This window comes from Oncorhynchus gorbuscha, linkage group LG11 (genome assembly GCF_021184085.1).
Source record: "Oncorhynchus gorbuscha isolate QuinsamMale2020 ecotype Even-year linkage group LG11, OgorEven_v1.0, whole genome shotgun sequence".
Lineage (NCBI taxonomy): Eukaryota > Metazoa > Chordata > Actinopteri > Salmoniformes > Salmonidae > Oncorhynchus > Oncorhynchus gorbuscha.
In genome coordinates this window covers 6624791-6643379 of record NC_060183.1, presented here as the reverse complement: position 1 = coordinate 6643379, position 18589 = coordinate 6624791, and the positions used below count along the sequence as shown (strand labels likewise).

General features: G+C 44.4%; 1 protein-coding gene across 8 annotated transcripts in view; it reads right to left on the bottom strand.

Moving 5' to 3' along the window:
• Window positions 1-18589, bottom strand: part of tacc2 (transforming, acidic coiled-coil containing protein 2) — an 88611-nt gene that overhangs the window by 1261 nt on the left and 68761 nt on the right. For 7 of the 8 annotated variants that reach the window (XM_046368455.1, XM_046368453.1, XM_046368448.1 and 4 more), the window contains 4 exons: window positions 13207-13215; window positions 7999-8159; window positions 7462-7568; window positions 962-1082 (listed from right to left, as the gene is read on the bottom strand). In XM_046368455.1, coding sequence (XP_046224411.1) covers window positions 962-1082; window positions 7462-7568; window positions 7999-8159; window positions 13207-13215 — 398 coding nt within the window. The remainder of the gene's footprint in view (window positions 1-961; window positions 1083-7461; window positions 7569-7998; window positions 8160-13206; window positions 13216-18589) is intronic. The other variant, XM_046368449.1, reaches the window with a different exon arrangement.

Genomic DNA, 18589 nt, shown 5'->3' with positions numbered 1-18589 from the left:
ACTATCTTGCTTCCCTGTAACTAACCAATCACCACCAGCCTTCAAGTTAACCTGGTTAAAAAACACATACTGCAAGGGCCTCATGAGTGGTGCAGTGGTCTAAGGCTCTGCATTGCTGTGCCAGCTGTGCCACTAGAGATCCTGGTTCGAGTACAGGCTCTGTCACACCTGGCCGCAACCCGAGAGACCCACTGGGCGGTGCACACTTGGCCCAGCGTCGTCTGGGTCAGGGGATGTTTTTGTCCCATCTAGTGACTCCTACAGTTAACCATTCATTTAGGTTGTGGACCCAGTGACTCAGACTTATTCAAATGACAAAGATGTGACTAACACTTAATGATATTTTAGGCAAAATCAATAAGATTGGCACAACTGGGTACCATTACAGTCGGTCATGTTTATTAGGTCTGTAGACTTCTATCTTGCCTTAGGCTTTTGCTCAAAGGGCTAACACAGTCTATTGGCATGCATGACACCTGGCTTCTATTCCATTCTGTCACATACAGATGTAGGATCTTAATTTGAGCCAGTTTGCTACAACTGGACAACATTCCTGCAACAACAGGAGATGTGAATTATTATGTGGATTATAATGTTTTTGTAGTGCTTGATACATGTTTCGTAAAGGGAAAATAAAGGGTAAAACCTCAAAGTGGAAGTAACTATCTTTGGAAGCAATTTTAAACCTTAAATACACGACACATTTTCCATTTCCTGCACTGCAGTAACGCTCTCCTGCAACAGGGTGATCAAATTAAGATCCTTCATCTGTATAATGCAATATCCTGAAGACGTGTGTCTTGCTTAGCCTTTAGCTCAGGGGGCTAACAGGAGATCTCGGTTTGAATCCTGTGTCCGTCACAAATAATGCGTGCATCCTTGGGGCATTTATTGACAAAGCGTGATTATCTAGGACTTCATGGTCCCCCCCTGTCCATTAAATCAAAACCAGTGTCAGTACCTTCTGCTCAAGAGTTCTCTCCAGTGAGTCCACCTTCATAGTCTCCTTCCTGAGAGAGGCCTGGTACGCTGCTGTCTCCTGACGGGACTTCATCCTCACCTGGGCGATGTCGGAGTTCGCCCTGAGATGAACAAACAGGATGTTAGTGTCATGGTTAGAACATACAGGATGTTAGTGTCATGGTGGTCAGAACATACAGGATGTTAGTGTCATGGTTAGAACATACAGGATGTTAGTGTCATGATTAGAACATACAGGATGTTAGTGTCATGGTGGTTAGAACATACAGGATGTTAGTGTCATGGTGGTCAGAACATACAGGATGTTAGTGTCATGGTGGTTAGAACATACAGGATGTTAGTGTCATGGTGGTTAGAACATACAGGATGTTAGTGTCATGGTGGTCAGAACATACAGGATGTATTGTTGTGGTTCCGGTTGGAGCGAGTGGTCGCATCTGCACGTCGCTCCAACGGGTAGTATAACTTTTTCATTATATTTCATTATATCACAACGGTTTGATTTGTCTTATCTTAGCAATTTCTTCTCAGCTAGCTACATAGCCGTCTTTGTATCAAAGATAATTGCGTAATTATCGTATTTCGCCGTCCTAACGTAGTCTTCACTAGCCAGCTAGCTAACGTCCACTGATTAGCTGCACTGGAGAAACTGTTACACTCAACTGAACGACTTGATTAGTTTAGTGTTAGCTAGCTACATAGCTGTCTTTGCTGTCTTCGTATCATCGTATCATCGTATCCAAGATAATTGTGTTGTTTAGGTTTAGAGTGTGTAGTCTTAGAGTGATTATCTTAATTTACCGAGGTTAGCTAGCCAGCTATTTGTCGTCCTTAACGTAGGTGACTCTGCTAGCTAGCCAACAGCTAGCCAACGCTAGCCAACGTCTTCTGTATAGAACTCAACTACCCGGTCGCATTCACAGGTTGTATCACATTTTCACTTCATTTTCATTACAGTACAACGGTTTGATTTGTTTGATCGTAGCTAGCTAAGCTAGCTACATAGCCGATTTGTATCAAAGATAATTGTGTAGTCTAGACGATTTTCTAGGTTGCTAGCCATCTATTGTCGTTCTTTTAACGCAACGTAACGTAAACAACACTGCTAGCTAGCCTGCTAGCCCCGAATAGCAACACTACAGAAACTATTACACTCAACGGATTGATTAGTGTAGTGTCAACAACGCAGCCACTGCCAGCTAGCCTACTTCAGCAGTACTGTATCATTTTAATCATTTTAGTCAATAAGATTCTTGCTAGTAGCTTAACTTTCTGAACATTCGAGACGTGTAGTCCACTTGTCATTCAATCTCCTTTGCATTAGCGTAGCCTCTTCTGTAGCCTGTCAACTATGTGTCGGTTTATCCCTGTTCTCTCCTCTCTGCACAGACATACAAATGCTCCTCACCGCGTGGCCGCGGCCACCCTACTTTGGTGGTCCCAGCGCGCACCCACGTGGAGTTCCAGGTCTCCGGTAGCCTCTGGAACTGCCAATCTGCGGTCAACAAGGCAGAGTTCATCTCAGCCTATGCCTCCCTCCAGTCCCTCGACTTCTTGGCCCTGACGGAAACATGGATCACCACAGACAACACTGCTACTCCTACTGCTCTCTCTTCGTCCGCCCACGTGTTCTCGCACACCCCGAGAGCGTCTGGTCAGCGGGGTGGTGGCACCGGGATCCTCATCTCTCCCAAGTGGTCATTCTCTCTTTCTCCCCTTACCCATCTGTCTATCGCCTCCTTTGAATTCCATGCTGTCACAGTTACTAGCCCTTTCAAGCTTAACATCCTTATCATTTATCGCCCTCCAGGTTCCCTCGGAGAGTTCATCAATGAGCTTGATGCCTTGATAAGCTCCTTTCCTGAGGACGGCTCACCTCTCACAGTTCTGGGCGACTTTAACCTCCCCACGTCTACCTTTGACTCTTTCCTCTCTGCCTCCTTCTTTCCATCCTCTCCTCTTTTGACCTCACCCTCTCACCTTCCCCCTACTCACAAGGCAGGCAATAGTGACCTCATCTTTACTAGATGCTGTTCTTCCACTAACCTCATTGCAACTCCCCTCCAAGTCTCCGACCACTGCCTTGTATCCTTTTCCCTCTCGCTCTCATCCAACACCTCCCACACTGCCCCTACTCGGATGGTATCGCGCCGTCCCAACCTTCGCTCTCTCTCCCCCGAACTCTCTCCTCTTCCATCCTATCATCTCTTCCCTCCGCTCAAACCTTCTCCCACCTATCTCCTGATTCTGCCTCCTCAACCCTCCTCTCCTCCCTCTCTGCATCCCTTGACTCTCTATGTCCCCTATCCTCCAGGCCGGCTCGGTCCTCCCCTCCCGCTCCGTGGCTCGATGACTCATTGCGAGCTCACAGAACAGGGCTCCGGGCAGCCGAGCGGAAATGGAGGAAAATACCTCCCTGCGGACCTGGCATCCTTTCACTCCCTCCTCTCTACATTTTCCTCCTCTGTCTCTGCTGCTAAAGCCACTTTCTACCACGCTAAATTCCAAGCTGCTGCCTCTAACCCTAGGAAGCTCTTTGCCACCTTCTCCTCTCTCCTGAATCCTCCGCCCCCTCCCCCCCTCCTCCCTCTCTGCAGATGACTTCGAACCATTTTGAAAAGAAGTTAGTCCGATCCTCGTTTGCTAAGTCAAAACACTGCTGGTTCTGCTCACACTGCCCTACCCTGTGCTCTGACCTCTTTCTCCCCTCTCTCTCCAGATGAAATCTCGCGTCTTGTGACGGCCGGCCGCCCAACAACCTGCCCGCTTGACCCTATCCCCTCCTCTCTTCTCCAGACCATTTCCGGAGACCTTCTCCCTTACCTCACCTCGCTCATCAACTCATCCCTGACCGTTGGCTACGTCCCTTCCGTCTTCAAGAGAGCGAGAGTTGCACCCCTTCTGAAAAAACCTACACTCGATCCCTCCGATGTCAACAATTACAGACCAGTATCCCTTCTTTCTTTTCTCTCCAAAACTCTTGAACGTGCTGTCCTTGGCCAGCTCTCCCGCTATCTCTCTCTGAATGACCTTCTTGATCCAAATCAGTCAGGTTTCAAGACTAGTCATTCAACTGAGACTGCTCTCCTCTGTATCACGGAGGCGCTCCGCACTGCTAAAGCTAACTCTTCTCCTCTGCTCTCATCCTTCTAGATCTATCGGCTGCCTTCGATACTGTGAACCATCAGATCCTCCTCTCCACCCTCTCCGAGTTGGGCATCTCCGGCGCGGCCCACGCTTGGATTGCGTCCTACCTGACAGGTCGCTCCTACCAGGTGGCGTGGCGAGAATCTGTCTCCTCACCACGCGCTCTCACCACTGGTGTCCCCAGGGCTCTGTTCTTGGCCCTCTCCTATTCTCGCTATACACCAAGTCACTTGGCTCTGTCATAACCTCACATGGTCTCTCTTATCATTGCTATGCAGAACACACAATTAATCTTCTCCTTTCCCCCTTCTGATGACCAGGTGGCGAATCGCATCTCTGCATGTCTGGCAGACATATCAGTGTGGATGACGGATCACCACCTCAAACTGAACCTCGGCAAGACGGATGTCTTCCTCCCGGGGTGCCCGTTCCATGATCTCGAACGGTTGACAACTCCATTGTGTCCTCCTCCCAGAGCGCCAAGAACCTTGGCGTGATCCTGGACAACACCCTGGTTCTCAGAACATCAAGGATGGCCCGTTCCTGTGGTTCATGCTCTACAACATCCGCAGGACCCTGCCTCACACAGGAAGCGGCGCAGGTCCTAATCCAGGCACTTGTCATCTCCCGTCTGGATTACTGCAACTCGCTGTTGGCTGGGCTCCCTGCCTGTGCCATTAAACCCCTTCAACTCATCCAGAACGCCGCAGCCCGTCTGGTGTTCAACCTTCCCAAGTTCTCTCACGTCACCCCGCTCCTCCGTTCTCTCCACTGGCTTCCAGTTGAAGCTCGCATCCGCTAGAAGACCATGGTGCTTGCCTACGGAGCTGTGAGGGGAACGGCACCTCAGTACCTCCAGGCTCTGATCAGGCCCTACACCCAAACAAGGGCACTGCGTTCATCCACCTCTGGCCTGCTCGCCTCCCTACCACTGAGGAAGTACAGCTCCCGCTCAGCCCAGTCAAAACTGTTCGCTGCCCTGGCCCCCCAATGGTGGAACAAACTCCCTCACGACGCCAGGACAGCGGAGTCAATCACCACCTTCCGGAGACACCTGAAACCCCACCTCTTTAAGGAATACCTAGGATAGGTTAAGTAATCCCTCTCACCCCACCCCCCCTAAGTTTTAGATGCACTATTGTTAAGTGACTGTCCCACTGGATGTCATAAGGTGAATGCACCAATTTGTAAGTCGCTCTGGATAAGAGCGTCTGCTAAATGACTTAAATGTAATGTAAATGTAAATGTTAGTGTCATGGTGGTTAGAACATACAGGATGTTAGTGTCATGGTGGTCAGAACATACAGGATGTTAGTGTCATGGTGGTCAGAACATACAGGATGTTAGTGTCATGGTTAGAACATACAGGATGTTAGTGTCATGGTGGTCAGAACATACAGGATGTTAGTGTCATGGTGGTTAGAACATACAGGATGTTAGTGTCATGGTGGTCAGAACATACAGGATGTTAGTGTCATGGTCAGAACATACAGGATGTTAGTGTCATGGTGGTTAGAACATACAGGATGTTAGTGTCATGGTGGTTAGAACATACAGGATGTTAGTGTCATGGTGGTTAGAACATACAGGATGTTAGTGTCATGGTGGTTAGAACATACAGGATGTTAGTGTCATGGTGGTCAGAACATACAGGATGTTAGTGTCATGGTTAGAACATACAGGATGTTAGTGTCATGGTGGTTAGAACATACAGGATGTTAGTGTCATGGTGGTCAGAACATACAGGATGTTAGTGTCATGGTGGTTAGAACATACAGGATGTTAGTGTCATGGTGGTCAGAACATACAGGATGTTAGTGTCATGGTGGTTAGAACATACAGGATGTTAGTGTCATGGTGGTTAGAACATACAGGATGTTAGTGTCATGGTGGTCAGAACATACAGGATGTTAGTGTCATGGTGGTCAGAACATACAGGATGTTAGTGTCATGGTGGTCAGAACATACAGGATGTTAGTGTCATGGTGGTTAGAACATACAGGATGTTAGTGTCATGGTCAGAACATACAGGATGTTAGTGTCATGGTGGTCAGAACATACAGGATGTTAGTGTCATGGTCAGAACATACAGGATGTTAGTGTCATGGTGGTTAGAACATACAGGATGTTAGTGTCATGGTGGTCAGAACATACAGGATGTTAGTGTCATGGTGGTTAGAACATACAGGATGTTAGTGTCATGGTGGTTAGAACATACAGGATGTTAGTGTCATGGTGGTTAGAACATACAGGATGTTAGTGTCATGGTGGTTAGAACATACAGGATGTTAGTGTCATGGTGGTTAGAACATACAGGATGTTAGTGTCATGGTGGTGAACATACAGGATGTTAGTGTCATGGTGGTTAGAACATACAGGATGTTAGTGTCATGGTGGTTAGAACATACAGGATGTTAGTGTCATGGTGGTCAGAACATACAGGATGTTAGTGTCATGGTGGTCAGAACATACAGGATGTTAGTGTCATGGTGGTCAGAACATACAGGATGTTAGTGTCATGGTGGTCAGAACATACAGGATGTTAGTGTCATGGTGGTCAGAACATACAGGATGTTAGTGTCATGGTGGTCAGAACATACAGGATGTTAGTGTCATGGTGGTTAGAACATACAGGATGTTAGTGTCATGGTGGTGTTAGTGTCAGAACATACAGGATGTTAGTGTCATGGTGGTCAGAACATACAGGATGTTAGTGTCATGGTGGTCAGAACATACAGGATGTTAGTGTCATGGTGGTCAGAACATACAGGATGTTAGTGTCATGGTCAGAACATACAGGATGTTAGTGTCATGGTGGTTAGAACATACAGGATGTTAGTGTCATGGTGGTTAGAACATACAGGATGTTAGAGTCATGGTCAGAACATACAGGATGTTAGTGTCATGGTCAGAACATACAGGATGTTAGTGTCATGGTGGTCAGAACATACAGGATGGTGTAGAACATACAGGATGGTGTCATGGTGGTTAGAACATACAGGATGTTAGAGTCATGGTGAGAACATACAGGATGTTAGTGTCATGGTGGTTAGAACATACAGGATGTTAGAGTCATGGTGAGAACATACAGGATGTTAGTGTCATGGTGATCATCTGATCACCTCTATCAACAACAAGTAACTGCATCACAGTAGGCTGGTTGAGATTCTATAATATCTGTTGTTGTCTATATCTTTCTGTTTTGATTTAATTTAGTGTATTGAGACAATCCACTATAAATGAAGTTTGACTTGACTCGGTTGAACACGTATGAGGTCTAACATGCGTTGAATGTCACGGTGAGTGCAACCAGAGTGTGCGAGGTGCACTCACTTGTCTAGTTTCTCCTCGGCGTGAATCTTCAGGGCCTGGTAACGTTGTTCCTCCTTACGGACCCTGGACAGATACTCCTGAGCGCATTTCTTCAGCACCTCCTCATTCTGAGAGACAGGTAAAGGAGAGAGATAGAACGTTTTCACTTGCAAAGATCCTGTTTTGTGATTGGTCTAATTCTGTTGAATGCACAGATTGGATGTGTTTCTAGATAAGAGCATCTACTATATCACTAGAAGGGATACAGCAAGCAGACAAATGTCATCGTCGATATAATAATAATAATATATGCCATTTAGCAGACGCTTTTATCCAAAGCGACTTACAGTCATGTGTGCATACATTCTACGTATGGGTGGTCCCGGGGATCGAACCCACTACCCTGGCGTTACAAGCGCCATGCTCTACCAACTGAGCTACACAGGACCACTACATGGACAGCCATTAGCAGTGTGTGCGGTAGTAAGGTTGGTTGGTGTTTGTGTGTGTCTGTCCATGTGTCTGTGTGTTGGTATGTGTCTCTCTGTGTGTACCCACCTTGCGGTAGCCCTCGAGGACGTCCTTCAGCTTCTCGTAACGTCTGAACAGTTCAGCCAGACTCTTCTCTACAGAGTTGAGGTCTGAAAGAGCCTGGTCCTTCTCTATGATCAGCTGCTGGATGGTGTGGTGAGACAGAGACTTATCCTTCTGCTCATCGTCTGGATGGAGGGAGGAGAGAGATAGAGGGAGGGAGAAGAGAGAGAGGAGAAAAGACAGAGAGAATAGAGAGAGGAGGAGAGAGAGAGAGAGAGAGAGAGAGAGGGGGAGGGAGAAGAGAGAGAGGAGAAAAGACAGAGAGAGAATAGAGAGAGGAGGAGAGAGAGAGAGAGAGAGAGAGAGAGAGAGAGAGAGAGAGAGGAAAAGAGAGAGAGAATAGAGAGGGAGAAGAGAGACAGAGAGAGAGAGAGAGAGAGAGAGAGAGAGAGAGAGAGAGAGAGAGAGAGAGAGAGAGAGAGAGAGAGAGAGAGAGAGAGAGAGAGAGAGAGAGAGGACAGAGTGAGAATAGACAGAGGAGGAGAGAGAGAGAGAGAGAGAGGAGAGAGGACAGAGAGAAAATAGACATGAGATGGGAAGGAGGGGGGATAGAGAGAGGGAGAGAGAAAGAGGATATAGATTAGCTTTTATTCCTGGTACTTCACACACAGACACTAACACATTTGCTCATACACATTCTCATATGTAAAAAAGCCCAGCTATACACGCAGACACAGACGGACAGACACACACACACACACACACACTTGCTCATACGCATATCAACATACACAACCCACATGCTTACTTACATACACACACACGAACACACACAGATTAGAAATCACTAAAAGCACAGTAGGTTCCTACAGTAGTTAATGACGCCCTCGTTAGGGACATTTTAGCATGAAGGCGATATTGATCAAGCGTGTATTTCTGGTGTGAAGCGTGCAGACAGAACAAACACTTGAACGATGAGTGAAATGAACGAGATCCAGACTTCGGGAAAGAGCAACACACTGACATTGTAACGTTCCAACCCTATTGGTTAGCGAGTTAGTGAGATTACAGGCTGGGAGACCCGGGTAGAGAAATAAACATTCAGTTTTCTGGTGAACAGAATCATTTTAGAGTGGCCTTTTATATAACAGTGGTGTCTAATTTGACTAATGTTTTCTGTCCTCAGCTATGGAAAGCTTTGAAAGCCTGTTTGCAGGTGAAGAGAGAAGTCCCAAAGAATGGCACAAGAGACTAAGGGTATACATGCCTTGGGTTATATGTCTAGGGTTACCTACAGTATGTTAGCAAATGGCAGGGCAGCCTAGTGGTTAGAGCGTTGGACTAATAACCGGGAGGTTGCAAGTTCAAATCCCTGAGCTGACAAGGTACAAATCTGTTGTTCTGCCCCTGAACAGGCAGTTAACCCACTGTTCCTAGGCCGTCATTGAAAATAAGAATTTATTCTTAACTGACTTGCCTAGTTGAATAAAGGTCAAATAAAATATATAAAAAATACAGTCGAACACAATGTATGAACCTATTACTGGAGCCATCCAACTCTGTTGGAGGTCTGCTGGACGTAGAGGGTTTTGTTCCAGCCCAGCAATAACACACCTGATTCAACTTATCAAATCTAGTTGAGTTGATGACAATCAATTGTGCTTATTGCTGGGCTTGGAATCGAAATCTGCTCAGCCAGTAGATCAGGGATCAGTGGAACAACGTTGGTATGCAGTTTTATGTTGTTCATCTGAAATGAGGCTTTAGTAATAACAGACGACTTGTTACTGCTCAATTATATATTAATGTTTATACTAACATGTTTAATCTTTACATACCAGTTATCTGTTGTTGTTTACACTAATGTCTAATCGTTACATACCAGTTATCTGTTGTTGTTTACACTAACATGTCTAATCTTTACATACCAGTTATCTGTTGTTGTTTACACTAACATGTCTAATCTTTACATACCAGTTATCTGTTGTTGTTTACACTAACATGTCTAATCTTTACATACCAGTTATCTGTTGTTGTTTACACTAACATGTCTAATCTTTACATACCAGTTATCTGTTGTTGTTTACACTAACATGTCTAATCTTTACATACCAGTTATCTGTTGTTGTTTACACTAACATGTCTTATCTTTACATACCAGTTATCTGTTGTTGTTTACACTAACATGTTTAATCTTTAATCTTATCTGTTGTTGTTTACATACCAGTTATCTGTTGTTGTTTACACTAACATGTTTAATCTTTACATACCAGTTATCTGTTGTTGTTTACACTAATGTCTAATCTTTACATACCAGTTATCTGTTGTTGTTTACACTAATGTCTAATCTTCACATACCAGTTATCTTATTTGTAAATGTTGATGAAAGTGATGAAGTGTCGATTATTTGATGTGAAGTGTTTAAACTTGTTTAATTTGTTAAAACTATTATTCAAAATGAACTAGTGTCAATGTTGATTCATCACGTATCACACTCATGCAATATATAGGGGAAGGGTTTCTGCCTGTAATGTGTCTGTGTTTATGTGTTGTATCATCAAATTAACAATTCATGTTTTGTCTAGTTTTAAGATCTCTAATCTGTTTTGATTTGATTGTCACTCTCAGTATATCAGCCATGTGAATCCATTTTGCAGTTTATCATATGACATGCACCGCCAACGCAGCCATAGACCTACAGTATGATGGCATTGCTGGCCTTATGGGCATCTGTCATCTGAAGCAGAGAATAGCTCAAACTCACACATGGTTTACATGTTGAGCTCTATGTTGTAAATTTAAAACATTAGACAATGTATATGAGGTGAATCATATATCAGATTGTGTACATGCCTTTTAAGTGCTGACATATACAATTGTTTAGTGCAAATCCAACCCTTGTAATGTAGGTACAGTATGACAATAAGGAGATGAAAGTCAGGCAACAGGAAATTAGCATTACAGCTAACAGTTAAACTACAGGAGATTAGCATTACAGCTAACAGTTAAACTACAGGAGATTAGCATTACAGCTAACATTTAGGCTACAGGAAATTAGAATTACAGCTAACAGTTAAACTACAGGCGATTAGCATTACAGCTAACATTTAGGCCACAGGAAATTATAATTACAGCAATCAGCTAAACTACAGGCGATTAGCATTACAGCTAACATTTAGGCTACAGGAAATTAGAATTACAGCAATCAGTTAAACTACAGGCGATTAGCATTACAGAGCATTACAGCTAACAGTTAAACTACAGGAGATTAGCATTACAGCTAACAGTTAAACTACAGGAGATTAGCATTACAGCTAACATTTAGGCTACAGGAAATTAGAATTACAGCTAACAGTTAAACTACAGGAGATTAGCATTACAGCTAACAGTTAAACTACAGGAGATTAGCATTACAGCTAACAGTTAAACTACAGGAGATTAGCATTACAGCTAACATTTTATGACGTTCATTTTAATTTATTGAATTAATTTGCTTGAAAAATTATTCTAGTTGTTCCCATCGATAGACAGAACATGGTTGCTCTATATATCACTGACCCTGAATAAGCTAGTGACTGGGCTAACACAGCTAACCTTTTAGGTCAATAATATGCTGTTTTTATTAAAATTTAGCTGGCTTTATAATCGTGAGAGAAATGTATTAACTAGTAGCTAGCTAGTTAGTTATACCTAGGTAGCTTACAAGTTTAGTTGACTTTTCTTAAAACAAGCCTTATTGTGGCTAGCCACTTGTTGTCCCTCATGCTAGCTTTTACAGCCAATTATCACTTCAGAAACATCCCCCACAAAGCCAGCATTGTAGACCATTTATCCCTTCTCGCTGCAGCTTTAACTCATCTCGAAACAACAGAGAAGCGAGCTGCAAATGTTCTAAAATGGTTTGAAAACCAGCGCACTGCAAACGTTCTAAAATGGTTTGAAAACCAGCGCACTGCAAACATTCTAAAATGGTTTGAAAACCAGCGCACTGCAAACATTCTAAAATGGGTTGAAAACCAGCGCACTGCAAACATTCTAAAATGGTTTGAAAACCAGCGCACTGCAAACATTCTAAAATGGTTTGAAAACCAGCGCACTGCAAACATTTTAAAATGGTTTGAAAACCAGCGCACTGCAAACATTTTAAAATGGTTTGAAAACCAGCGCACTGCAAACATTCTAAAATGGTTTGAAAACCAGCGCACTGCAAACATTCTAAAATGGTTTGAAAACCAGCGCACTGCAAACATTCTAAAATGGTTTGAAAACCAGCGCACTGCAAACATTCTAAAATGGTTTGAAAACCAGCGCACTGCAAACATTCTAAAATGGTTTGAAAACCAGCGCACTGCAAACATTCTAAAATGGTTTGAAAACCAGCGCCCTGCAAATGTTCTAAAATGGTTTCAAAACCATCGCACTGCAAACGTTCTAAAATGTTTTGAAAAATAGTGCACTGCAAACGTTCTAAAATTGTTTAAAAAGCAGCGCACTGCAAACGTTCTAAAATGGTTTGAAAACCCGTGGTTGTTTTGTTGTCACGTTTAGTCTTTACTACGGCACTCGGAGGAACAAGGCATTTGATTGGTTTGACGTGTTGCGAGGGTTCACTGATTTACATCAGGTTCCGACCCCTCATTATCATGATTTATACCACGAACCTCAGACGAAGCTATGGTTTAACTATTTAATACTGCTCACGTACGATCTTCAAGGACCTATACACAACAAACATGGACTGTGTGTGTGTGTGTGTGTGTGTGTGTGTGTGTGTGTGTGTGTGTGTGTGTGTGTGTGTGTGTGTGTGTGTGTGTGTGTGTGTGTGTGTGTGTGTGTGTGTGTGTGTGTGTGTGTGTGTGTGTGTGTGTGTGTGTGTGTGTGTGTGTGTGCGTGTGTGTGTGTGTGTGTGTGTGTGTGTTAGGGAGAGAGAGAGTTAAAGGTTCCTGCTGTGTACTTCGGGGGAAGAAAGAACAAAAAGGCCCCGTTTTACATAGTGTCCTATGTGAATGTCTTGCTTATGGAAATCTGGTGTTGTGTAGAACCTAACAAAGGTACACTTTCACCAGTTAGCTCACAGAGAAGTCTGGACAAAATAAAAGACAACAGAAATGGGAAGATGAATGTCACTTCTATCTCTCTTTGACAGATGGATGTGATCTGAAGAGACAAACAACTAACAGGGCAGAGTCCTCGATTATTATATTATTATTATTATTATATTATATTACTCACCTGGCAGCCCTGTTACACAATAGGAGCAGCAGAACACAAAAGAAGGAGTTGTGTTATCAAGCTGGGAGGGCAGCAGGACACATGGGTTGGAGTCAATCCGTTTCAAATCTAATTTCAATTCAAATGTGTCTCATGAACCAGGTTTCCATCCAATTGGCGACAGATTTTCATGCGAATATTCTAAAATCTATATTAATAAAAAACGTGCATAGTTCCCCCACCAGAGATCAGTTTCCCATCAAGTTGACTTGTTGCGGATAAAAGTCCGTACCGAATTTAAAAAATATCAGTTAAATGGGTTTCCATATAATTCTACTGAGCTACAGCCATATATTTATTTATTTTGCTCCTTTGCACCCCAGTATCTCTACCTGCACATTCTTCATCTACTGCCGATCTACCATTCCAGTGTTTAATTGCTATATTGTAATTACTTTGCCGCCATGGCCTATTTATTTCCTTATCTTACCTCATTTGCACTCACTGTATATAGACGTTTTGCTTTCTTTTGTTCTACTGTATTATTGACTGTATGTTTGTTTATTCCATGTGTAACTCTGTGTCGTTGTTTGTGTCGAACTGCTTTGCTTTATATTGGCCAGGTCGCAGTTGTAAATGAGAACTTGTTCTCAACTAGCCTACCTGGTTAAATAAAGGTGAAATATATATATATATTTTTTAAAGATGTCATTACAGGTGAAAATTGAAAAACAGGGTCCGATCCTTAAGAGGTTTTAAATGTGTTTCCATATAATTTTCAACTGATGGTTTCCATTATATAGTCAATGTGCCCCCTCTGATATTGGCAGGTGTGCTCGAGCCAACAGTTCGTAGATACGATGTGGGTAGACAAGTCTACATGATGAGATTACTACGGACAAAAGAGCGAGATTATTTTAATTTGTCAAAATGGCAGCCAAGCATCGATCATCATGTCACCATGAATAAGTCCCTGGATATTTATTGTAAATCAGCATCAAGCTCGTCACCGTAAACTTTCACCCCCCTGTGAAGTTCATCATAACTTATTTCATCTGTAGTCTAATAAACTGCGTGGTTTCCTGTGTCGTAGTGGGACGACCACACAACAGATCTGTAGCCTAATAAACTGCGTGGTTTCCTGAGTCGTAGTGGGACGACCACACAACAGATCTGTAGTCTAATAAACTGCATGGTTTCCTGTGTCGTAGTGGGACGACCACACAACAGATCTGTAGCCTAATAAACTGCATGGTTTCCTGTGTCGTAGTGGGACGACCACACAACAGATCTGTAGCCTAATAAACTGCATGGTTTCCTGTGTCGTAGTGGGACGACCACACAACAGATCTGTAGTCTAATAAACTGCATGGTTTCCTGAGTCGTAGTGGGACGACCACACAACAGATCTGTAGCCTAATAAACTGCGTGGTTTCCTGAGTCGTAGTGGGACGACCACACAACAGATCTGTAGCCTAATAAACGGCATGGTTTCCTGAGTCGTAGTGGGACGACCACACAACATATCATGTCATGACTCCAAGTTTACTTTCATATGACGGTTATTGTATCAACAGTCATAAAATCGTTTCCACCACCATTTATCGTATAATTTATTTTACTAACTTTGGTTAGTAAATTAATTAATTTAAGCATTTCCATTTCTAGCTTAATTTATTTTACAGACACAAAAAGATCCTGTCTTGTCTCGAGTATTTTGTTTTGTTGACATTTGGAAAGTTTACCGACAAAATATGTTGTTTCCATGTTGTGAATTTGTTTTTATCCGACGTACTTTACTCACATAAAAAGGTTGTCGGAAACTTGCTTATAGAGACAAATGTAGGAAAACTGTAATTTACAGTTACTTCTTGGATTGACAGAACTGAATGAGAATTGACCCCAACCCTGCAGGACACGTGAGAGAGCAGTAGCCGTGGTAGAACAAAACATGGCGGCTTACTCCTTTAGCGAGAGTGTTGAGTGTTGTACAGGGTTGGGGTCATTTTCAATTTGGTTTGATTTCGTGAAGTAACCTGAAATTCCAATTCTAACTGTTTTCTCATAGAGAAGCATTCTGGACAATTGGAATTGGAATGTCTGTTAAACTTCCTGGATTGCTTGAAGTTGACCCCATATCCCTGACGCAATATGAACAATGGGAATGAAAATCTGATTTAAAAAATAAATAAAAAATCAGAGCAGAGCTTCAGAAATGTTTCAGAGGTGGAAAGGGAGAAGTGAACGAGTGAGATAAAAAAGGACAACGAGTGAATCTTTGTGGGTTTGATCTGGAAGATAATAGTGAGACTGGAAAGCGTAGACCATTGAATTATTGTCATACAATACAGAAAAACTGAAAGGTTTTGATGCGCAAGGTGGAAACACACTGTAGCTTGCATCACGTGGATTCATCTTTAAAGATTATGAATTGGGAACATATGTCATGTTTGTCATTCATTGTCATGTCTTGTCCCTGTGCTCCCCATGCTATTCGTTTCCCTCTGCTGGTCTTGTTTGGTTCTATCCCTCTCTCTCCCCCTCCCTCTCTCACTCTCTCGCTCTCTCTTCTCTCTGTCGTTCCGTTCCTGCTCCCAGCTGTTCCTATTCCCCTAATCATCATTTAATTCCCACACCTGTTCCCGATCCTTTCCCCTGATTAGACTCCCTATTTATTCCTTTGTGTTCCGTCCCTGTTCCGTCGGTTCCTTGTTTTGTATTCCATGCTGTAATTGCGTTTCGCCCTGTCCTGTCGTGTTTTTTGCCGTGATTGTGTATCACCCTGTCCTGTCGTGTTTTGTGCCTTCTTCAGACGCTGCGTGTGAGCAGGTGTCTCAGTTTGACTACGGCCTGCGCCTACCCGAAGCGACCTGCAGTCTGTGGCCGCTTCTCCAGTTGTTTTCCCCTCTACTGTCTAGAGGATTTCAGTTATTCGGATTTGAGCATTAATAAACTCTGTTTCTGTTAAGTCGCGTTTGGGTCCTCCTTCACCTGCATAACCGAAGGAACCGACCAAAGAATGGACCCAGCGACTTCAGACGCTCGTTACACTGCCGTCGAGATCCCAAGGAGCCATGCTCGGCAGACACGAGCAGGAATTGTCTGCTGCTCGCCATGCCGTGGAGAACCTGGCCGCTCAGGTTTCCGACCTCTCTGGACAGTTCCAGAGTCTACGTCTCGTGCCACCTGTTACTCCCTGGCCTGCCGAGCCTCCTGAACCCAGGGTTAATAACCCACCTTGCTACTCCGGGCAGCCCACTGAGTGCCGCTCCTTTCTCACGCAGTGTGAGATTGTGTTCTCTCTCCAACCCCACACATACTCTAGAGAGAGAGCTCGGGTTGCTTTCGTCATTTCACTCCTTACTGGCCGGGCTCGAGAATGGGGCACAGCTATCTGGGAGGCAAGGGCTGAGTGCTCTAACAGATTCCAGAACTTTAAAGAGGAGATGATTCGGGTTTTTGACCGTTCAGTTTTTGGTGAGGAGGCTTCTAGGGCCCTGGCTTCCTTATGCCAAGGTGAACGGTCCATAACGGATTATTCCATTGAGTTTCGCACTCTTGCTGCCTCTAGTGAGTGGAACGAGCCGGCGCTGCTCGCTCGTTTTCTGGAGGGACTCCACGCAGTGGTTAAGGATGAGATTCTCTCCCGGGAGGTTCCTTCAGATGTGGACTCCTTGATTGCTCTCGCCATCCGCATAGAACGACGGGTAGATCTTCGTCACCGGGCTCGTGGAAGAGAGCTCGCATCAACGGTGTTTCCCTGCTCCGCATCGCAACCATCTCCCTCTGGCTTTGAGACTGAGCCCATGCAGCTGGGAGGGATTCGCATCTCGAATAAGGAGAGGGAACAGAGGATCACCAACCGCCTGTGTCTCTATTGCGGAGTGGCTGGACATTTTGTTATTTCATGTCCAGTAAGAGGCCAGAGCCCATCAGTAAGCGGAGGGCTACTGGTGAGCGCTACTACTCAGGTCCCTTCATCTAGATCTTGTACTACTATGTCGGTCCATCTACGCTGGACCGGTTCGGGTGCTACATGCAGTGCTTTGATTGACTCTGGGGCTGAGGGTTGTTTCATGGACGAAGCATGGGCTCGGAAACATAACATTCCTTTCAGACCATTAGACAGGCCTACGCCCATGTTTGCCTTAGATGGTAGTCATCTTCCCAGTATCAAATTTGAGACACTACCTTTAACTCTCACAGTATCTGGTAACCACAGTGAGACTATTTCTTTTTTGATTTTCCGTTCACCGTTTACACCTGTTGTTTTGGGTCATCCCTGGCTAGTATGTCATAATCCTTCTATTAATTGGTCTAGTAATTCTATCCTATCCTGGAACGTTTCTTGTCATGTGAAGTGTTTAATGTCTGCCATCCCTCCCGTTTCTTCTCTCCCTACTTCTCAGGAGGAACCTGGCGATTTGACAGGAGTGCCGGAGGAATATCATGATCTGCGCACGGTCTTCAGTCGGTCCCGAGCCAACTCCTTCCTCCTCACCGGTCGTATGATTGTAGTATTGATCTCCTTCCAGGGACCACGCCTCCTCGAGGTAGACTATACTCTCTGTCGGCTCCCGAACGTAAGGCTCTCGAGGATTATTTGTCTGTGTCTCTTGACGCCGGTACCATAGTGCCTTCTTCTTCTCCGGCCGGGGCGGGGTTCTTTTTGTTAAGAAGAAGGACGGTACTCTGCGCCCCTGCGTGGATTATCGAGGCTGAATGACATAACGGTTAAGAATCGTTATCCGCTTCCCCTTATGTCATCAGCCTTCGAGATTCTGCAGGGAGCCAGGTGCTTTACTAAGTTGGACCTTCGTAACGCTTACCATCTCGTGCGCATCAGAGAGGGGGACGAGTGGAAAACGGCGTTTAATACTCCGTTAGGGCATTTTGAGTACCGGGTTCTGCCGTTCGGTCTCGCCAATGCACCAGCTGTTTTTCAGGCATTAGTTAATGATGTTCTGAGAGACATGCTGAACATTTTTGTTTTTGTCTATCTTGACGATATCCTGATTTTTTCTCCGTCACTCGAGATTCATGTTCAGCACGTTCGACGTGTTCTACAGCGCCTTTTAGAGAATTGTCTCTACGTAAAGGCTGAGAAGTGCTCTTTTCATGTCTCCTCCGTTACTTTTCTCGGTTCCGTTATTTCCGCTGAAGGCATTCAGATGGATTCCGCTAAGGTCCAAGCTGTCAGTGATTGGCCCGTTCCAAGGTCACGTGTCGAGTTGCAGCGCTTCTTAGGTTTCGCTAATTTCTATCGGCGTTTCATTCGTAATTTCGGTCAAGTTGCTGCCCCTCTCACAGCTCTTACTTCTGTCAAGACGTGTTTTAAGTGGTCCGGTTCCGCCCAGGGAGCTTTTGATCTTCTAAAAGAACGTTTTACGTCCGCTCCTATCCT